Below are 23718 nucleotides of genomic sequence, written 5' to 3'. Positions count from 1 at the left end.
AAAAAATCTTATTGAAATTGAACTTATGAACGGAAAAGTTTCTCTCGGCCGAAAGCCACAAGGCTGAAAGTTGTTAGGCCGAATATGTCGTTTAACCGAAAGCACTATTTTGTGGAAGCCTACCCGAGCGTAACTTGAGAGCAAATCGATAACTATTTTGAAACTTGTGAAATCATCGATTATTTTCACTTAATTTGATATCTTTTTGGTCGTTTTAACGATTAAAATAACAAAACGTATAGCAGAAAGATCTTACTCTGACATCAAATCAAAAACTATTCGTGCTGTCGATGAGAACAAATTGAAAACTAATTTTGATATTGGTTTCCGGTACCATATAGTACACAGTTTGAAATCAATCATGAAAATTCATATTTGAAAACAAATTATGAATCAATTTGATGTCAAAATATGTTTTCTATGTGCTCTCATTTGCTGAAAAACTCATGATTATGTTCTTTGGAACCGTACACTAATTACGTAAGCATTTTTCTGGGGTTTTCAACAACCCCCTCCCTCCCCCCATGTAAGATTTTTCCCATACAAATCATTTTTTATTTATATGGAGCGTAAGAAAATGGCAGAACGCCCCCCTCCCCCAAGAAATGCTTACGTATTTAGTGTACTACCCCTTTGGTAGAAATACCCATCTAGTCGAAAAGGCCATTTGGCCGAAATGGACATTCGGTTGAAAGTGTCGTTCGGCTTAATTGGTCATTTTGGATATATTAAAGACAATAATCTCTTGAATTTCGCCTCTAAAATTTGATGAACTTCTCCAGAAAATTCTTCAAGTTTTTCCAGAATATTTATTTGAAAATGATTTTCAGATTTTTCACGGGAACTACGGAACTTAAACCGAGAACTCTCTGGAATTACCAAGAGATTGTTTTACCAAGGAAAATTTTTTGGGATTTACATGAGAATCTCTTTAGAGTTTTCACGGGAAGTTGTTCCAAATTTCTTCAAGGAAATATTCAGAATATCCACGGAAAGTTTCTATTGAATTTCTGTTTAGTATTCTTTGAAATTCATACAGAAAATTGTGACTGGTAAAAGAGATACTTTAACGTTGACTTCCTCAATCTAGATAAATAATTAATTAACTGAAAGTGACAGTCGGCCGAACTGGTAATTTGGCCGAAAAAGCCGTTTGCCCTAACAGGTTGTCTATCCGAAACGATCGTTGACCAAAAATGCCATTTATCAGAAATAGTTTTTTGATAGAATGGGCCATTTGGCCGAAAAAAATCATTTGATCCATGACCCGCCAAATTTCAATGACTGAATCTCGAACTGAACGGATAATATGGTCAAAAACTGATCACATGTTGCGAACTAAATTCCGTACGCTTTCTATTTTTAGGTCGATACTGGCCTTTACGCCAAAAGACATCTAGCCAGGTACCACTTAGCAATTAACAAAACGTTTCACGGAAACTGTTATCAGGTCAAAACTGGTTTGATCGAAAATGTAATTTGGCTGAAAGCGATGTACAGTCAAAAGGAAATTTGGACTTGTAAAAAGTTGTTTACCCTAACAGGACATTAGACCAAATATGCCGTTTGGTAAGAATTGTCATTCGGCAGAAAGAGCCATTTGGCCTAAAAATGTCCTTTCTGCAACCTTCTTTGAAAAGTGTCGTTCGGCTGAATCGATCATTTTGCCAAAAAGACGTTAAGCCGAATAGGTCATTTGACAGAAAATGCCGTTCTACCGGAAGGGCTGTTTTGCAGAAAGGACATTTTCGGGCCAAAAGTTCAGCTGAATGTCCATTTCGGTCAAACTATTTTCGACCTAATAACGGTTTCGGATAAACGATCAATTCGGCTTAATGGGATTTGGTTAGATGGTTTTTGGCTTAAAGGACAGTATCGACTTAAAAAGTAGAGAGGTTACGAAATTTCGTTCAACGGTCGTTTGGCAAAAAGTAAATGTTAGGCCAAACGGATGGATATTTTGAACTAAATTACCCGTTCAGTTTTGACATTTGGCCGAATGACCTGTTAGATAAATGGCCCATTGTGTCAAACGACCATTTCGGCCAAACGGCATTTTCGGGCTGATGAACTATTCGGCTAACCGACATGTTAGGGCAACGACTTTTTCGGCCAAATTACTAGTTCGGCCGTATTTCGCTTTCAGCCAACGAAATTTCTCAAGAATTTCCTATGGACAATACACTAGTCGTTCGATAATCGCAACATATTTTCGTTTCAGTTAGCGAATGGCGTTCGATAACGCTTCCTAGACGTCAAACAATTATCAGACGACGTTAGAATAGAAGTGCACCTGATTGTGCAGCGCTTTTCAGTTATCATCGACTTTGACATCGTTTTGAAGCTCAGCTATCCGATAACTGCAAAACTAATGTAACTATCAAAATGCAGTTAAAATCGTTGCAGTTAAATGACTTTCAGTAATCGAACGTCTACAGTACCAAGAATTTCCCGTAGAAAACCAATAATTTCGAACAATTTTCCGTCGAAATCAAAGATTTTTTAAATTGAAATTTACATTATGAATAATCCTAAAGAAGTTTCCGTTAAACTTACGGAGAATTTCTTGTAAACATTCCAGAAATTTTTTCTTCAAAACTCCTTAGAGTCTCTCCCAGAAATGTATAAGAATTTACTGTTTTATCGTTGGCCATGCCAAACTTGCAGTCTTTATTACTATAGACTGAAAAAGCCAACGGTAAAACACCCATTCTATCGCACTCTCCTACAATTATCAAGCATTTTCTGTGCAAATTTCGAAGAATACTCAATAGAAACTTAACAGGAACTTGTCGTGATAGATTTTTCTGGAGAAATCCATTACATTTTTCTTGCGAAATTCAAAAGATTCTTCCTTTAATGTCTTTAAAATATCCCAAAAAAATCAAAAAAATAAATCTTAGAAAAACGTTATGAAGAAATCGCCACGCCGATTAACGCCACGGCCGCCGCCGGCTAAAATGGCTTTCGGCGTGACGCCGAAAACGCCGCCGCCGCCGGTCAAAATTCTGACAAACGCCGCCGCCGACGAGTATCGGACCGGCGCACACCTCTACCCCCAGGGAATCCGCAGGAGGTGACATTCCCGTTTTAGCACCAAAATATACCGTGCGGCGGCTCTTTTGTCATGATTCTCCACCAAATAGATGATAATGCGCTTGAAATCGATAAAAGACCACATTGGCCACTCCTGGTACATGCAAGGTGCCCCCGGGGAACCCGCAGGAGGGGACATTTCCGTTTTAGCTCCAAAATATGCCGTGCGGCGGCTCTTTTGTCATGATTTTCCACCAAACAGATGGTAATGCGCTTGAAATCGATAAATGACCACATTGGCCACTCCTGGTACATGCAAGGCGCCCCGGGGAACCCGCAGAAAGGGACATATCCGTTTTAGCACCAAAATATGCCGTGCGGCGGCTCTTTTGTCATGATTTTTCACCAAACAGATGGTTATGCGCTTGAAATCGATAAATGACCACATTGGCCAATCCTGGTACATGCAAGGTGCCCCCGGGGAATCCGCAGGAGGGGACATTCCCGTTTTAGCACCAAAATATACCGTGCGGCAGCTCTGTCGTCATGATTTTCCACAAAATAGATGATTATGCGCTTGAAATCGATAAAAGACCACATTGGCCACTCCTGGTACATACAAGGTGCCCCCGGGTAACCCGCAGGAAGGGACATTTCCGTTTTAGCACCAAAATATGCCGTGCGGCGGCTCTTTTGTCATGATTTTCCACCAAACAGATGGTTATGCACTTGAAATCGATAAATGACCACATTGGCCACTCCTGGTATATGCAAGGCGCCCCGGGGATCCCGCAGCAGGGGACATTTCCGTTTTAACACCTAAATATGCCGTTCGGCAGCTCTTTTGTCATGATTCTCCACCAAATAGATGATAATGCGCTTGAAATCGATAAAAGACCACATTGGCCACTCCTGGTACATGCAAGGTGCCCCCGGGGAACCCGCAGGAAGGGACATTCCCGTTTTAGCACCAAAATATGCCGTGCGGCGGCTCTTTTGTCATGATTTTTCACCAAACAGATGGTTATGCGCTTGAAATCGATAAAAGACCACATTGGCCACTCCTGGTACATACAAGGTGCCCCCGGGGAACACGCAGGAGGGGACATTTCCGTTTTAGCACCAAAATATGCCGTGCGGCGGCTCTTTTGTCATGATTTTCCACCAAACAGATGGTTATGCGCTTGAAATCGATAAATGACCACATTGGCCACTCCTGGTACATGCAAGGCGCCCCGGGGAACCCGCAGGAGGGGAGATTTCCGTTTTAGCACCAAAATATACCGTGCGGCAGCTCTGTCGTCATGATTTTCCACAAAATAGATGATAATGCGCTTGAAATCGATAAAAGACCACATTGGCCACTCCTGGTACATACAAGGTGCCCCCGGGGGACCCGCAAGAGGAGACATTTCCGTTTTAGCACCAAATTATGCCGTGCGGCGGCTCTTTTGTCATGATTTTCCACCGAACAGATGGTTATGCGCTTGAAATCGATAAATGACCACATTGGCCACTCCTGGTACATGCAAGGCGCCCCGGTGAACCCGCAGAAAGGGACATATCCGTTTTAGCACCAAAATATGCCGTGCGGCGTCTCTTTCGTCATGATTTTTCACCAAACAGATGGTTATGCGCTTGAAATCGATAAATGACCTTATTGGCAACGCCTGGAACCTATGAGGGGGCCCCAGGGAACCGGTAGAAGGGGACATTTCCATTTTTACACCAATATAAGCCGTGCGGCGGCTCTTTTGGTGTTTTCCCATCGAACAGATGGACGTGCGCTCGAAATCGATAAGTGATCACATTGGCTACATTTGAAACCTATGAGGCTCCTTCGGAAAACACGTAGAAGATGGCATTTCCATTTTTATACCAACATATCTCATGCGGCGGCTCTTTCGTCATGATTTTCTTCCAAATAGGTGCCCTCGAAATCGATTATTGACATATTGTCCACCCTTAGAACCTATGAGGTGCCCCCGGGAGCCCGTAGAAGAGTACATTTCCATTTTACCACCAAAATATGCCGTGCGGTGGCTCTTTCTTTGTTTTTTTTTTCTACCAAACAGATGGTCATCTGCTTGGAGTTGATTAGTGATATTGTCTACCCTTGGAACCTTTGAGATGCCCTGCGAACCCGTAGGAGAGGACATTTTCATGGTTATATCAAATGTACTGTGCAGTGATGAACTTTGTACCATCTTAAAAATCACTTTAATAAAGATATAAAAAAAAAAAAAAAAAAATGTACTGTGCCGCTTGCGGCAGCTCTATCTTCGTCTATCATTGTCTACCCTGGCCACAAGTCTTCGAAAAGTTGGTTATGCGCTTGAAATTGTTCTTCATTTGAAATTGAATAAACTGAATCAAATAAAAAATTGTTTCTGGGCTACTGTGATGATTCCTTCGAACAGCTCTCCAAGGATTTTCTATTCCGCATCTCGATATTACCATTAGTCGATGGTCCCTTCAATATCGACTCATAGAAGTTTGAGGTTTTCACCGCTCGCCGTGGACAATGATATGAAAACGCAACATTTTGATATAAAAAAAATCTCTCTTTCTGTGAGACTCCTGCGGGTACCTTGTAGGTTGTAGATATTAAGTTCAGAATGAATGACCTATTTGATAGAAGAAAAAAAAACAAGATTCATTTACCTATTCTTAAACTCTCTGCTGAACGCAACTTATTGCAAGCCAATCGGATGAGCATAAGTGCCAGAAAAGTGATTTTCCCATGTAGCTGCTGAAATTAGTGTTTTGGCCATAACTTCGGAGCCCATAGTCCGATCTGGCCAATTTTCGATAGGAAACAATAGGGCAGGATATTCGTCGAATGCTATTTACTGCGAGCAATTCGGTTGAGGAAAAGTTCCTCAAAAGTGAGTTAGATTTTGTGTGCACAGACACTTTCAATGAATTCTTCAAGGCACTCCACAATTACCGAAATTGGGCCTGGGGTTCCCCCGGGTTGATATTAGATTTCAAGAGCATTACCAACTATTTGAGGGAAAATTATAGTGAAAGAGCCGCTGCACGCCATGTCTTTAAGGGCCGATGTCCACGTAAAGTTTTTTCACGCCGCGTTCACGCAAGGTACCCAGCATCAAAAGGAGTAATGCACACGTAAACGTGTGCACGACTACATTTGATGCCAGATACCTTGCGTGGACGCGGCGTGCACGTAGCTTGAAAACACGCTACGTGGGCATCGGCCCTAAGTAAGAGTAAGAGTAAGAACGGAAATGTCCTCTCCTATGAGCTCCACGGCGGTACTTCATAGGTTCCAAAATGGAAAATGTGGTCACTTATTCATTTCGGTATAAAAACGGAAATGTCACCATCTACGGGTTCCCCGTGGGCATCTCATTGGTTCCAAGATTGGCCAATGTGGTCACTTATCGATTTCAAGCGCATAATCATCTATTTTGTGGAAAATCATGACGCCGCACGACATATTTCGGTGTTAAACGGAAATGTCATCTTCTACGTGTTCTCCGAGGGAGCCTCATAGGTTTCAAATGTAGCCAATGTGGTTCAAGAGTGGCCAATGTGATCACTTATTGATTTCGAGCGAATAACCATCTCTTTGGTGGGAAAACACACCGAAAGAGTCGCCGCTCGGCATATTTCGGTGTTAAAACGGACATATTCCATTCTACGGGTTCCCTGGGGGACCATGGTAGACTCCAAGAGCGGCCAATGTGGTCAATTATCGATTTCAAGCGCATAATCTTCTATTTTGTGGAAAATCATGACGAAAGAGCTGCCGCACGGCATATTTTGGCGTTAAAACGGAAATGTCCTATTTTACGGATTCCCCGAGGGCACCTCATAGGCTCCAAGAGTGGCCAATGTGGTCACTTATCGATTTCGAGCGCATTATCATCTATTTTGTAGAAAATTATGATGAAAGAACCGCAGCACCGCACATTTTGGTGCCAGAACGGAAATGTCCTCTCATACGGGTTCCCCGGGGGCACCTTGCATATACAAGGAGTGGCCAATGTGATCATTTATCGATTTCAAGCGCATGACCATCTGTTTGGTGGAAAATCATGATAAAAGAGCCCCCACACGACATATTTTAGTGTTAAAACGGAAATGTCTCCTTTTACGGGTTCCCCAAGGGCCTCTCATAGGTTCCAAGAGTGGCCAATGTGGTCAATTATCGATTTCGAGCACATAATCATCTATTTTGTGGAAAATCATGACGAAAGAGCTATCGCACGACATATTTTGATGTTAAAACGGAAATGTCCCCTTTTACGGGTTCCACGGGGCACCTCATAGGCTCCAAGAGTGGCCAATGTGGTCACTTAGCGATTTCAAGCGCATTATCATATATTTTGTGGAAAATCATGACGACAGAGCCGCCGCACGGCATATTTTGGTGCTAAAACGGAAATGTCCCCTCCTGCGGGTTCCCCGGGGGCACCTTGCATGTACCAGGAGTGGCCACTTTCATCGGAAGCCCTCTCATGGACCACACATTACTGTTTTAAGAGAATCTATGAAGAATTAGCGATCGAATGGCATAAATGGAGTGATTTTTATGTTCCCCTTCTATGACCGACAAGGTCCCGTGAAAGTCGTTTCTCGGTGGCCATTGTCTCCAGAACCAGCATATCACCACATAGCCACAAAATTGATGAGTTTATCTTTCGAACGGTATATAAACTTTGCAATTCGGTTATAATTGGACTGTTTTATAAGCATTTACATTTCTGGGTCAATATGACCCCAACATCTTATTCGTAAGTTTTTTCTAATATCCGAAGAAGGTTAATGTGCATTTATGAAGAAGCCACAACCGAAAATCAACTGCGCAATATACAAGTGAACCAAATTATGAAGCATCCTGAATAGTAATCCAAGTGGTCACCAGCAGAAGGAAATCAATTTGATAAATTTTCAGCGTAGTGCGTTCTCCAGAATTTGGTCTCTGAAAATACGCTTGTGACTCAGTTGTACACTGCCCCTATTCGCATAAGAGTCCAATGTCATTTTCGCCAACTTGAGTAATTTGCCGTTGAATTTATCAAACTTGTTTTACATGGAGAAATACAAAAAAAAATCTAAATTGAAAAAAAATTGGTATCTTTCCAAAAAGATGACATAATATTTTTTATCCGTATTTATCCGTGTTAGTTGTCCCACAATTAAATGGACCATACTTAAGTTTATTTTTTGTGTAAAAGAGTACCTATCAACCAATTTGATTTTTATGAGAGTAAATATCAACACGAGACAACAAAAGTGGGATTTGTTTTCAAATTTCTAGAACAAAGCCTACTATTTTATCAGTTTTTCTTAAACAGGAGACAATTTTAAGCTAGTTTCTGAAGGAAAATCAAAATCGTCAAAAACTTACATGGGACTCTTATGCGAATCCTGGCAGTATTATAGTCACCTTTACAACCTCGTGCTTCTTGAGTCTCACTGAGTACATACATTTTGTTATTAATACGGCAAAATTAGCTTACGTCTGAATATAACGCAGTGTTTCAACTTGCCCCGATTCGCGGGGCAAGTTGAAACGATGCATATAATAAAATAATTTAAATATAAAAAATATTTATAAAAAAGTTTGTTAAGGTTGCTTATTGTTTATGTATAATATTTGGCCCGGGCTAGCAAACACCGCAAACGGATTCAAAATATATCAAAGGGTGATTTTTTTCCAGCACTTCGAATTTCAACTTTGAAAAAATCGTTTCAACTTGCCCCGGTGTACCTTATCCCTTTTTTTCAATATTTAAATTCAAGTTTATTTTTCTGTTTTGTACAAATCCTAGTTAGGAAATTTCAGTAGGTGGATTAGCCCAATCAGGAAATTGGCGCACAAACGCGGCGACATCACGCCACGCGGTGCACCAATCAGGTGTTAAGAAGTAGGAATGTGCATAGTATGCACAATTAGACTGGGGTACTTACCTATCGGAATGATTTCTTAACAGCGTCCTGCAGTATAATGCAATCAAATCGTTAGTGAGAAAAAAGTTCGCCAAATCCTGCGATGACTGCAATGAAAAGAGTATATTATCGTATGTACAATTTGAAATGAAATGCAGTTCCCGCTGATCGGAAACTTACCTTCATGCTTCAAATGAACTTCCGAACTAAAGTATCTCGATGACGGATCCCGTATTTTCAGTTGTAAAACACAATGATGGAAGTCACTACTCCGATTGTGGACGTTCAGCGCACCACTAGTTTACTGAAAACGCACTTAATTAACTGCATAAAAAGTCCCGCACTAAAACATTTTTGCTAAACAAGCAGCACGAGAGAAAATTTAATCTGTTTGACAGTTCGTCCTGAAGTTAGTTCGGGTGCGATCGCACCATTTTTATGCAATTTTACATTGATTTACACAATAATATATCAGAATAGGTATACCTATAATAGGTACTGCAGTACCCTCGTGCGTCGGCGGCAATCATTGACCACCACTATGTGGACGACTACTTGGACTTGGACAGCTTTATGACAGTTGATGAAGCTGCACAGGTGGTAAACGAAGTCAAACTTGTCCACTTAGGAGGCGGGTTCGAAATACGCAACTTTCTGTCGAATGAAGGCGAAATACTGAGGAGTGAGGAAGTGAGGAGAACTGGGGAGATCGAACACGTAAAAAAATTTAATGTTATTTATTATTAAGATTTCTAATGCTTTTTTGCCAAAGCAGGCGCTTAATGATATGTATAAGAAAAAACTTATACATCGCATTAGTCACATACATTCCGAAACTTATACTTTTCATTAACTTATGAATGTTATTAGCTTTTTGGTATGCGATCATTCATTAGGTGGCATAATGAAGAGTATAAGTATTTTAGAATGGTTTTTTGCCATAACATATAAGGTTAATTTTTTACGTGAACCAGATTCAAGATTTTGTTCTCATGGTTTAATTTCAAAACATTGAATATTTAAGTAGTAAATAAGACCATGGAAAAATTACATTAAATTACATTAATCGCTTCTAAAATAAGGAATTTTATAGAAAAACATTCGCTGTACACAGATAAAAATATGTTGTGATTTTAAATGTATTTTCATGCACATATTTGGAGCATGCAAATAAACTTAAAACTCAATCGATCTCTCTATTATTTTAAATCGAAATAAATGTAAACGGTGCTTGCTTGTAAAATTCAATCAAATTTAATAGAATATCGAATGTTAATTCGTTTGATGGGATAAGCTGCAATTTTACACGTCGTTGAATTTTCAAAATTATTTGCTGTGTACGCTCAATTTTGTCACCTGTAACAGGCGTATTTTGAGATTATTTTCAAACAAATAAACTTTGGAGACAAATTTTCAACCATTTTATATACGCATACATTGAATGAGTGGAGAACACTCAACGGCTGCAGGTGTTCATTAACAGATGCCTGCGGTATATAATTCGGGCCTGGTGGCCTCACAACTGGATGTCAAACAATGAGCTCCATCGTCGTTGTCACCAGAGGCCGATAGCAACAGAAATTCGGGATCGAAAGTGGGGCTGGGTCGGCCACACTCTACGTAGGGGCGGAAACGAAATCTGTAAACAAGCATTAGACTGGAACCCAGCGGGACATCGCAGCAGAGGCAGACCCAGAGGCTCATGGCGGCGAAGCCTCAATAAAGAAATAAAAGAAGTCGACCGAAATCTAACCTGGCAACAGGTTAAAGCGATAGCCGGGCAACGCTCAGGATGGAGATCTTTCAAGTCGGCCCTTTGCACCACCGGAGGTGTACAGGATCCGTAAGTAAGTAAAGTAATACATTGAATAAAGAGATGAATATTGAAATGCATTAAAAACAACCGAGCCAACAATTTAATTTCCTTTAGAATTTTCGAATATATTCATCTAATCCATGCTGTACGCTCAATTTTGAGAGTGACTATTATTAAAAGTGAAAGTCGATGTTGGAGCCGGACCCAAGTACCATCAATTAAAATATATTAGACTGTCCCATTTTGTACTATAATCCCCCAACTAAATCGTCTCATCGCTGCTCTCGTCAGCAGTGAGAGAACAAAGGGTCTGCAGCCACTGTCCACTGTTGGTGAACTATTCGTAAGAATAGCACAAAGCGAATGTGCACAAATTGTACCTATCAATCAGTTCAAAATAACAAACGCATTCAAACGGACGTACGGTCGATCTCAGTGTCGTTATTCCCTCTATCACACATCACGTTCAAGGGAAATTAATTTATCCAAATTACCCTTTCGCGGTGGAAATTTAGGTGGTATTTTGTAACAAGTGCATCAGTCGGACCTTAGTGAAAAGGTGGACGAGCTTCTTGGGGCCTACTTTTGAAGAACCAGTGCGTTTTCCTGGACACAAAGGGCTTGTGGCGACCCAAGCCCCTGGTCAGTACTGCCGCGTGTGTTTTATACCGGACTTAGTGCTTTTCGGGGCTGCTAAGGCAGCGAAGAAAGTCCTTCGAAATCAGGCATAGTTCGCGCTCGAACAGTCGATTTTGCAACATGAAAATGAAAATCAAAAGTGATATTTAAATAGTAGTTGAACAGCATGAACAGAAATATGTCTCAAACACTAAACAGCTTTATTTAATATTTAGTTATTTATAACAATAAGATTTGAACTTTTGTGTTAAGTACCGGCCTCTAGGAAATTTAAAATGGCAAATGCTGCATTGTAGCAGCATCAGTCTGTAGGGTACAGCATAATAGTATAAACATTATTATTGGTTGGTCTTGCGCTTTCAATGGTATTTAACAATAAATAGTTTTTAGCATCCAATCATCCATATTGAACGAAGCGATTCCATCCACGTCCTTTGCGCGGAAAATATCTGCAAACAAATTAAACAACGGTTGTTAACCAAGTTCAGACAAAGAAAAACCCTCTCTCTCACTTACCGATCATTGTCTTTATCTTCACCGCACAGGTAATGAAATCATCGAACCATATCTCACCTTCACGCGAGCCATAGCGATGCATCAGGCTGTTGAGAATCTTATTGGTCAGATGGTAGCCAGCTGATTGAAGAGCTGTCCGTAGTTCGAATGGGTTCAAATGTCCGGATCGGTCCGTGTCGTACAGCTTGAACACCGCTCTCCAACGGGCAATTTCCGTTAGGAGTTTTTGGAACTCGATGAACCCAAGCTTTCCGGATTGATCCTCATCGAGCATGGCTACCATCGAACGGCAGGCATCTTTGGAGAATCCGGCCGCACTGGTTCCCACTGCAAGTATTTATTGGTTTAAGGTCGCTCTAATTTGTTTCCAAAAAATTATGTACATACGATTTGTCTCACCGCTCATAAGCGGAGCCCGCTCTTTGACTGTCATCTGATCTCCAGAAGAAGTTTGCGCAGGCCGATTGTTCCCTCCGGCCATGTTGACATACCAATCTCGCAATATCTCCAGTAGACCACAGCACACGACTTCGCCTTGAGGAGTTATTGATTTTTTAGACTCCGTTGGAGCTACGCGGTAACTTCGAGATACTCCTTTGGCGGCAATCGCAATGTCATCTCGGAAACAGTGATCCAAAACTAATTTCAGCTCCATCCAGTCAACCTCCAGATCGGCACCGGCGATGTCCAGGAAAAGTTTTTCCATAGCTTGTCGCTGAGGGTCAGGCTTCGTTGGATCTGGGGCTTTGATTTTAACCTAGAAAAGCAGAGTTCTGGTCAGTTATAATATCAAGTCCTTGGCACACATTCAACGATTAACGAATAATTGTCATTGTCACAGTCACAGTCATCTGTCAAATACGGTTCTGTCAACGGTCTCAATTACACTTACGGGCGCTACTGGTACATCGTTGTTGTTGCTGTCTGACGGCACCTTTAAATATTAGCATACAGCAAAGGATACATTACAGAGTGATTAGCGACTAATCTAAGCGGAAATTTATACAAAGCTTTACAGCAAGGACAATTCGGGATTTGGGAACGTGTATAAGGATGTAGAAGCAGTGTCGATTAATCTTACCCGAGGATCCAAGTCGCATTCTCCAACGCAGCCTTCGTTCTCGGTCATACAATCGGGGCACTCGGAGAACACCCGGATCAAAAACTCGCCTTCGATGTTTGGCTCGAACGTCGACGGAACTACTACGTAGGTGCCGGGATTCAACCGGAACCTGGAAGTGACTTCTCGCATGTTGAGAAAAGTTGACCGCGCTACGGATGCGTTCCGTAGGAAAAAGTCTTTTGGCAGAGGTTTCTTTATGAGATCACGTTCCGTTACCCGGTAGATAATGAGACCTATAGTGAGACAATCCATGCCTTTGTTTCGCTTGGATCTTCGATTTTTCTGTTGCAAAGCTATTATGGCCGTTGCTTTACCTTCCTCGTCATGTTTGTCAGAGTCTTTCAAGTGCACCACATACTGTGGGTTATGCCAAAACGTTTCTGGATAGTTCCTGCAACCACCAGCAGTGCTACCAATAACCCATTCTCCTTCGAAGGCTGACTGTTTCCAAGGATACTCTCCCCTCTGTCGGATTATTGGACAATCTGGGCTCATGTTGCAAATCTCAATGCGATCAAAATACTTCACAAAATCCTGGTAGGACATCCAAAACTCACCGTCTAGTTCAAAAATCAGTCCAATTTCCTTTTTGGTTTCTTCTGGAATGAATTTCCATTCTGGTGACTTATCGCTCCACGCTCCATTCCATTCATTGGCATTGCCCCACGGATTTCTCAATCTCAACAAGGGTATTTTCCCCTTAACATTCGGAGTTTGGATATCCACCATCTTGGCCATCGTCAGCGAGTACGCGTGACCCCTAATCAATCCCTGAGGAGTTTCCGCTTCCGGTTTGAACGGATCAGGCTCCAAACTGCAAGCGAACATTGCGTGGCTCTTAAAGCCTTTCTCGATAATTTGAAACAAATCCTGCGGTACATCCTTCATCTCATAGGACTCCGCCACACCTCCGGTGAAATCCACCATCGCTTCACTGGCCGACCCTCCCCTCAGAGCCTCGTACGATCCAAACAACTTCGCATAAGCCTTCTCCAGCAGCGCACTCCAGAACTCATTGTCTTCGGTGGATCGCATGTACACCAACTTTCCATGCACCGTCGGCAAACGATCGTCGATCACCACGTCGCACCACTGTCCGAACCTCCAAAACCGAAAGTGAAAGATCCCAGCATAGTCCTGCTTGAAGCTGTTGTCCCCCGGAACGACCCTGGTGAACAGCTGGGAGTCCTGGGTTAGGTTTGCCGCCGCCGCCAGCAGCCAACAGTCTCCCAGCTCACCCTGGTTGACATCGAACCGAGAGTAGCTGTTCTCGAAGAATCTGGGATCGGCGGCAATTTCACTCGGCCGGAGCCACTTGAGATTCTGGCGAGATTCTTCGCTGAATGTGAGCGACGAATTGTTGGCTGGGAATTCGGGATCCTCGAATAGAGTTCCGGTGCGTAGACAGCGCTTTTGCAAGGCATAAAAGTCCTGTACATCGGCACTGCGAGGTCCCGGTTTCGGTTGAGCTTTCTGGAATAAAGGTATAGAAATGAGCTTTGATGCAATGGATGTTAATATAGATATAAAATGTAGAGAGAAGATTATTTTTTTATTCATTTTGTTCACATGAAGGAAAAAAAATCTTCTAAGTATTGTTAGGTGCATCTGACGTTATAATCATGTTGTGGGATAAATCGAGGAAATTGAACTCAGCCGCTTTTAACAACCAATTCCAAACATTATGAGATCCTTGAAAAAACTTAAAATTATTTTTTTTCCTATCATTCTCCGATTTATATAAATGAAGGTATTTATAATATAATTGTAGCTGAAAGATTAAATACAAACTAATTATCTTTTAATCATTTCAGCTAAAATGGGCAAGTGCACATTTCGGGCTGAATGGCTGCCAAAGTCAGATGCGAATGGTTGCCTGATTTCGGATTGGGCACGTAATCAAGGGGAGGAAACCTCCTGCAAAGTGTGTTCTAAAACGTTTTCTGTGGCAAAAGGATTCCAAGCTCTTGAGCAACATGCAAGCTCTGCTAAGCATAAGGATAACTGGATAGGGCGGAAGGGACCTTCGCAGTTACGTTTATGTGCCGAGACGGCATCCAAAACAGAACAGTTGCCGAGTACTAGCGGTGAAGGAAAGATTCAGCTTTTTAGCCCACGTAACACTGCCGCTAAAGCTGAACTGATCTGGCTGCTTAAATGTATTTCAGCCGATTTCCCAGCAACATCTTGCGATGGGATTATCGATACATTTTCAGCGATGTTTCCCGATGCCAACATACAGTCACTCTCAAAATTGAGCGTACAGTATGCATTAGTTGACTACATTCGAAAATTTCAAAGGAAATTAAGGCTGTGAACCATTCCACCGATTCGTTTTAGTTAAAATTTGACATTCCGATGGTTATTTTCCCATCGTGGTTAAAATTTTACTCCGAAGCCGACCCATTTGAGCTTTGACAGATTGATAGTTATTTGGAACGAAATGGATTTGGCGCCAATTTTCTCGCGAACAAAGTTTAACTATCGAACTGTCAAATCTAACCATGCTCCGGAGCAGGGTTATTTTTAACCACGGCGAAATAACCATCGAACTGTCAAATTTTAACTAAAAGTTAAACGAATCAGTGGAATGGTTCACAGCCTAAATGGTTGGTTGGGTTGTTTTTGATGCATTTCAATATTCATCCCTTCCTTCAATGTATGCGTACATAAAATTGTTGAATTTTTTTCTCTAAAGTTTATTTATTTGAAAATAATCTCAAAATACGCCTATTAGATGTGACAAAATTGAGCGTACAGCTAATGTTTTTCTATAAAATTTCTTATTATAAACACGATTAATGTATTTTAATATTGTTTTTTCATGATCATATTTATAATAATAAACATCCGCTACTTAAACATTCAATGTTTTGAAATTAAACCATGTTTTGGTCAAAATGGCGAACAAATGAGAGGTAAGAACATTGCTATTTAACAATTCAATACCTCTGGGCAAAATAAATGCTTTAATTTGTATGTTTCACCCGCGTATTATCTTATATATGATAGATAATCGAAATCGAGCGAGACATACGATTAATTTGGCAAAATTCGGTCGGTAAATGATGAAAACATGTGTAAACATACAGAGAAAACGACAAATGTTAGGAATGACATAATTCAAATTTAGTGGTCTCTGGTCTATCATTAAGAGTAATATTATTTAATCCAATCATTCACAGTCAAATTCTAAAAGTACAAGGTGCATGTTAAGGTACCGAACATAAAAACAGCTTTTCAACCCCGTAGAGCACTTCTGATTGAATATTGAAAAGATAGCTTAAAATCGTAATTTCATAATTAAATTTGAATCAAACTCCACGATCTGTTACCATAAGGGATACAATTGGATGATTTCCATGTGGCGAGTAGAAATAAACTTTTTTTAAAGTTCGGCAGCTTATTTAATGATATATTGGTAAATTTAAATGATTCAACCAAATTTGTTTCTAGGGTGACTGAGTCTTCAAATATAAAATGACATCTTATAATGTATCCGTGTGCTGCTCTTTTATTAATATTATTATTAATGAGTGCCCTGAGCTTATAAGCTACCTATACATCGACTTTTAAATAAAGTTATACTTAATTTGAAATATGCCTTTCCCAAAATTTGTCGTTTTCTTTGTATGTTTTCATCTGTTTTCATCATTTACCGACTGAATTTTCCCAAATTAATCGTATGTCTCGTTCGATTTCGATTATCTATCATACATAAGAAACGATGCCGGTGAAATCCATATCTTAAAGCATCTATTTTGCCCAGCAGCATTGAATTGTTAAATAGCATTGTTTATACATCTTACTTGTTCGCCATTTTGATTAAAACATGGTTTAATTTCAAAACATTGAATGTTTAAGTAGCGGATGTTTATAATCATAAATATAATCATCAAAAAACAATATTAAAATACATTAATCGTGTTTATAATAAGAAATTTTATAGAAAAACATTAGCTGTACGCTCAATTTTGTCACATCTAATAGGCATATTTTGAGATTATTTTCAAATAAATGAACTTTAGAGAAAAAATTTCAACCATTTTATGTATGCATACATTGAAGGAAGGGATGAATATTAAAATGCATTAAAAACAACCGAGCCAACAAATAAATTTACTTTGGAATTTTCGAATATATTCATCTAATCCATGCTGTACGCTCAATTTTGAGAGTGACTGTAAACAACTTTTCTCTAAGTAGAACCAAAGCTCGTTACCTTGTCACCGATGCGCTGGCTCCGTACTTCCACTACACGGAGAAACACGTTTACTCATTAATGGATACTTTTTCTTTGCTATCTCTTTCCCTCTGCTGAAAAATTTACCCATTTTGAGAGAATAAGTGGATCTACTCATTTAAATGAGTAAATCCACATTCTCCCAAAATGGTAAATTCAACGAAAAGAGATAACGAACAAAAAGTACCCATTAATGAGTAAACGATTTTTACCGGGTATGCTACGACGAGACGACAAATTCGGCCGGACTGCAATTCGATATTGGTCATCGTCTGAATCAAAGGTCATGGCAAACCATCTCCAAACTTTCTTCATAGGATCCGCTAAGGCAGAGGACATATTAAAGAAACTTTTAGAAGCGATGCAAAACGCTTCTCTCCCGTTGAACAATTTGCTTATGCAAACAGTCTAGAATGAATTTGTTTAAACTTTGCTAGACAAATTATACTTATTCTATTCAATTCTACTACTTGATTAACAGATGTACATTTTTGTCTAACTAGAGACACTGAAGACGTGAAATTGAGGTCAAAATGCACATGTCAAATTACAATATAGGTAAATATAAGACTATGTACAATAAATAGAATTTAATGTGTAAATCCAATGAACTGAAATTAGAATTGTAAGCTAACGGTCGTAACTCCTCGGGAGGTTTTGTAAACTCAAAACGAAGAATAAATGTTCTCTTTCGATTCTGGACGTTGGACAGTAAACATCGGTTTTTTTATTACCTTATCTAAAACTTCTGCTCCTTTCTGCTCATCCTTTGCATCTGGTTCTGGGCCAGCTTTTGGTAAATTATATCACCGTTGAGTTTTCAGGTTGTTGAATCAGGTAAGGTAGAAGTAAGATCAAGGACAAAACACAAAAGTGGCGACGAGGATAAAAAGATTGTGATTTATATTGTGCAAATAGTGATCCAACATTTTGCTTGGGAGAGCAAATGCTGGTCAGTGGTGAACAGCATATGTCTACATAGTTTGACAGGAATAAAATACATATTTGGCTAAAAAGTGATTTGACTAGAATTGCATCTGTTGTAAACTGAATGGAAAAACGCCATATTGTTTTACATATATTTTTTTTATTTTGTCAAAGCTGACAATAGGTTAATTGTTTCCATTGTTTTCAATTGAATGAATTGAATTGAAAAAAAAATGTACTAAAATTTTCGTACAATTTTCTTTACTCAACAGCATTTTCTGCAGCTATACAACGGAGTGGACGTTCAAGTGTTACTGACGGAATACACGGGAAGAAAACCGGCCGATTTCCAACCGTCTGAGGAATCTCCGGTACAGCAGTGATTGGAAAGCCAGTGTCGGAGCGCAATTTTCGTGTGAGATCCGGTGCAGTAGTGACGAGATCGAGGCGACGCGATTTGTTCTCGCTGCCTGCGGAAAATTCGCTTTTGCAAGCTGCCTGGCTTTGGGGTCGAAGGACTTTGGCTTCTGGTGGTGTGAGTTTCCGAAGAATTTCGGTAAGTCGTTTTTTAATTTATTCCACAGACGCAAATATTCAGTAAAATAGCAGTGATAATTGAGATTTTATTTTATTTTTCACAAAATTATTTTTTCGTTTATTACATTACACAACATACACACTAAATTTATTCTGGATAATACATATGATTCATTTTTATTTATTTCATGATTTAATTACTGTTGTACATGAATTTATTGCTAAAATATGTGAATGAACGGAATTGTGATATTATTGTGGTGCTAATTGTTATATTTAATTATTTGAACTCCATTTTTGATTCCAATAATATAATATAGTGCTGCTTTAGTCATGGCCACTACAGTTGCTGCCACCATCGAATGTTACCGTAGAGGAACTTCTTTCTCTCATTGGTATGAGCGGTTCCAAATATTTTTTCTTGCCAATAATATTGCTGAAGAACTGAAGGCAGTTCATTTCATCAACCTTGGCGGATCTTATTTATTCGCTCAGTTGAAGCTATTGTTTCCTATAGAAAGTATTTTAACGATTCCCTTACCTACCATGGTTGACAAATTGAAGTTAAGGCTGGACAAGCAACCACCAGGTATGTGCCAAAGAGTTTCTTTGAATAGCAGAGTTCAACAACAAGGGGAGTCAGGCGAAGACTACGTGTTGGCAATTAAGCTTCAAGCCGAATTATGCAACTTTGGGGATTTGGATATCGCCATAAGGGACAGAATTTTGGCTGGTATAACTGATGTGGGTTTACGGCAAAAGTTGTTGAACGAAGGTGATATACCACTCGAGAGTGTTGAGAAGATAATTCAAACATGGGAGTTGGCAAATACAAATGCTAGATCATTGACGTCTACTTCAATTTCAAATAAGTATTGTAATCAAATTGCTTATATTAAATCACCAGCAGCAAGAGCTCATGCTAATTTGGCTCGGGCTCAACAGTCAACTAATATAAGAAGAAACAATTTCCAAAACAAATCTGTAAAAGAAAGATTGGGTTATCGCCCTCATAAACACTACACAAATTATAGGAAGGGCAACTACAACCCGATAAATTTGCGTTCTCCGGAATTAAATAAGCGTAATGAGTCCCAGAATACTTTCCGTGATACAAGGGTTTGCGACTTTTGCGGAATCAGAGGTCATTTGAGGCGTAAATGTTTTAAACTAAAGAACATGAACAGAGAGACCATTAAATACTTAGAAAATATGAAACCGGGTCCCAGCAACGAACATCAGAGGAAACCGGAATTAGAAGAGCTTATGAATCGAATGACAACGGTGGACAGCGATGACGACGTTAGTGATGAAGGTGATTTGCAATGTATGTGTGTATCGTCTGGTAAAAAAAATAGTGATCCTTGTGTAATTAATGTTACAATTGAAAATAAGCATTTGAGAATGGAGGTCGATTGTGGTTCCTCCGTATCAGTAATTAGTAAACCACAATATTTTTCGAATTTTAATGTACAGTTGCAAAAGTGTAACAAACGATTAATTGTTGTTAATGGAGCCAATCTAACAATTGAAGGACAAGTGTATGTAAATGTTAAACTGAATGGTATTCAGACTAAATTAAATTTAATTGTACTAAACTGTGATAATAATTTCTTGCCTTTATTTGGACGAACTTGGTTAGATGCCTTTTTTCCTAATTGGAGGGATTATTTTTCAAATTCTCTGCTACTTAATAATATTTTAGAACTTCAATAGCAGATATTAAGCAGAGATTTACTACAGTATTTGTGAAAGATTTCTCTTCGCCTATTATTGGGTTTGAAGCAGATCTTGATTTAAAAACAGATAGGCCAATTTTTAAAAATGCTTATGACGTACCTTATTGACTAAGGGAAACAGTTTTAGATTATTTAGTTAGATTAGAAAAAAGAAAAAGTAATTACACCAGTTGAGACTAGCGAATGGGCATCTCCAGTAGTAATTGTAGCAAAAAAGAATAATCAAATCCGTTTGGTGATTGACTGCAAAGTATCCATAAATAAATTGATAATTTCTAACATCTATCCATTGCCAACTGCACAAGATTTGTTCGCCGGTTTGGCTGAATGCAAAGTATTTTGTTCACTAGATCTTGAGGGAGCATATACCCAACTGTCTCTTAATGAGAAATCGAGACACTTTATGGTGATCAATACAATTAAAGGATTATTTAAATACAATAGACTTCCTCAAGTGCATCAATATTTCAGCAGGTTATGGACAAAGTATTAGAAGGTTTAGAATATGTTTATTGCTATCTGGATGATGTGTTAGTAGCAGGAAAAAACTTGGATGACTGTCGGCATAAGCTTTATTTGGTTCTAGAGCGTTTAGAGAAAGCAAACATTAAGATTAATTTGGAAACATGTAGATTTTTTGTTCCAGAACTGGCTTATCTTGGTCACATTATTAGTTCAAATGGCTTAATGCCTAGCCCGGAGAAAATTTTAACGATTCAAAATGCAAGAGCTCCTAATAATGTAACAGAACTTAAGTCATATTTGGGTTTATTAAATTATTATAATCGTTTTATACCACATTTGTCTTCAAAATTATATTGTTTATATAATTTATTGAAGAACAACGTAAAATTTGTGTGGCATAGAAATTGTGACCAAGCGTTTAAGTCGAGTAAAGAATCTATAGTTTCCGCAAATCTTCTAGAGTTGACCCTAAAAAACCAATTATTGTTGTGTCTGATGCGTCAGGCTATGGTCTGGGTGGAGTGATTGCTCACAAAATTAATGAAGTAGAAAAACCAATTAGTTTTACATCTTTTAGTTTAAATAAAGCCCAAAAACAATATCCCATTTTACATTTGGAAGCTCTTGCCTTGGTCTGTACTATAAAAAAATTCCACAAATATTTGTATGGACAAAAATTCCAAGTTTTTACTGATCACAAACCACTTGTTGGAATATTTGGCAAAGAGGGTAAACATTCCATTTATGTTACTAGATTACAAAGATACATTTTAGAACTTTCAATTTATGACTTCGATATACAATATAGGCCGTCAGCTAAAATGGGCAATGCGGATTTCTGTTCTAGATTCCCATTAAATGTTTTAGTTCCGGAAGAATATGATGTTGAATATATAAAAAGCTTAAACTTTGGTAAAGAACTTCCAATAGACTTTAAAACTGTTGCAAATATTACAAAAGATGATGGATTTTTAAAACAGATTATTGTCTTCGTAAGAAATGGTTGGCCAGAAAAAGTTGATAAACGTTTTGCCAACATATTTTCTAATCAACATGATTTGGAAATTGTTGATGAGTGTTTGTTGTTTCAGGATAGGGTAGTAATACCTCAAGTAATGCAGAACAAAATCCTGAGTTTATTACACAGCGACCATAAAGGAATAGTAAAAATGAAGCAGTTTGCAAGGCGTTTTGTCTATTGGTTGGGTATTAATAAAGATATAGAGCAATATGTGGCGAGTTGTGATGCTTGTAATGGAATGATGATTGTTCCTAAGCCAAAGATTACGTCTTGTTGGACGCCCACAACTCGACCATTTAGTAGAATTCATGTGGATTTCTTTTATTTTCAACATCATACTTTTCTATTGATCGTCGACAGTTTTTCTAAATGGCTTGAAATTGAATGGATGAGGAAAGGGACAGATCATGGACAAGTTTTAAAAAAACTAGTTGCATATTTTGCACAGATGCCTGCGGTATATAATTCGGGCCTGGTGGCCTCACAATTGGATCTCAAACAACGAGCTCCATCGTCGTTGTCACCAGAGTCCGATAGCAACAGAAATTCGGGATCGAAAGTGGGGCTGGGTCGGCCACACTCTACGTAGGGGCGAAATCTGTAAACAAGCATTAGACTGGAACCCAGCGGGACATCAAAGCAGAGGCAGACCCAGAGGCTCATGGCGGCGAAGCCTCAATAAAGAAATAAAAGAAGTCGACCGAAATCTAACCTGGCAACAGGTTAAAGCGATAGCCGGGCAACGCTCAGGATGGAGATCTTTCAAGTCGGCCCTTTGCACCACCGGAGGTGTACAGGATCCATAAGTAAGTAAGTAAGTAGTTGCATATTTTGCACGATATGGGCTTCCAGATGTTTTAGTGTCTGACGGTGGTCCTCCGTTTAACTCACATTCCTTTATAACTTTTCTTAAAAATCAAGGTATCAATGTACTGAAAAGTCCTCCGTATAACCCTGCTAGTAATGGTCAGGCGGAGAGATTGGTTAAAACCACGAAAGATGTTCTAAAAAAGTTTTTATTGGAGTTAGATTTAGAGAATCAGATTAACTTATTTTTAATTAATTATAGGAATAATTGTTCCAAAATTGATGGCCGTTTTCCATCAGAAAAGGTTTTTTCCTTCACACCAAAACTTTTGATTGACCTGATAAATCCGAAGAAACATTATAAAAAGTATTTACAAACGGATTTTTATTGTGATCCTCCAAATGATGTAATAATACCACAATCAAAGGAAAATGTTAGGTTTGCGATCAAACCTGATCCTTTTACTAATCTGATGGAGGGAGATAGAATTTGGTTTAAGAACCATAACTCCCATCATCATTCAAGATGGATTAAAGCTGTATTTTTAAAACAAATCTCTCGTAACATGTTCCAGGTGGAAATTGGAAGCGCTCGAACAAACGCACATAGGACGCAGCTACGAATTGATAAATCGTCGGACTCGATGGTTCGGCCAAATGCTTTGGTCCTCGCCGGAGATTTTCGGCAGGATTCGGCTGCTGACGGTTATAGAGAAGATGAAGCTCCTTCTTCTTCTTCTTCTTATTGGCATTACATCCCCACACTGGGACAGAGCCGCCTCGCAGCTTAGTGTTCATTAAGCACTTCCACAGTTATTAACAGCGAGGTTTCTAAGCCAAGTTACCATTTTTGCATTCGTATATCATGAGGCTAGCACGACGATACTTTTATGCCCAGGGAAGTCGAGACAATTTCCAATCCGAAAA

General features: G+C 39.3%; 1 protein-coding gene across 2 annotated transcripts in view; it reads right to left on the bottom strand.

Moving 5' to 3' along the window:
* Window positions 1-11590: 11590 nt before the first annotated feature.
* The window catches only part of LOC134227901 (calpain-B-like), a 43205-nt gene continuing 31077 nt past the window's right edge, over window positions 11591-23718 (bottom strand). Inside the window, exons 2-6 of one of the 2 annotated variants that reach the window (XM_062709606.1) lie at window positions 13011-14525; window positions 12822-12863; window positions 12317-12686; window positions 11930-12256; window positions 11591-11862 (exon numbers count right to left, since the gene is read on the bottom strand). In XM_062709606.1, coding sequence (XP_062565590.1) covers window positions 11783-11862; window positions 11930-12256; window positions 12317-12686; window positions 12822-12863; window positions 13011-14525 — 2334 coding nt within the window. In that variant the 3' untranslated portion in view covers window positions 11591-11782. The remainder of the gene's footprint in view (window positions 11863-11929; window positions 12257-12316; window positions 12687-12821; window positions 12864-13010; window positions 14526-23718) is intronic. The other variant, XM_062709607.1, reaches the window with a different exon arrangement.

Source organism: Armigeres subalbatus, chromosome 3 (genome assembly GCF_024139115.2).
Source record: "Armigeres subalbatus isolate Guangzhou_Male chromosome 3, GZ_Asu_2, whole genome shotgun sequence".
NCBI classification, from domain to species: domain Eukaryota; kingdom Metazoa; phylum Arthropoda; class Insecta; order Diptera; family Culicidae; genus Armigeres; species Armigeres subalbatus.
Note: the sequence above shows the minus strand (reverse complement) of the source record. Positions and strands in the feature narration are given on the sequence as shown.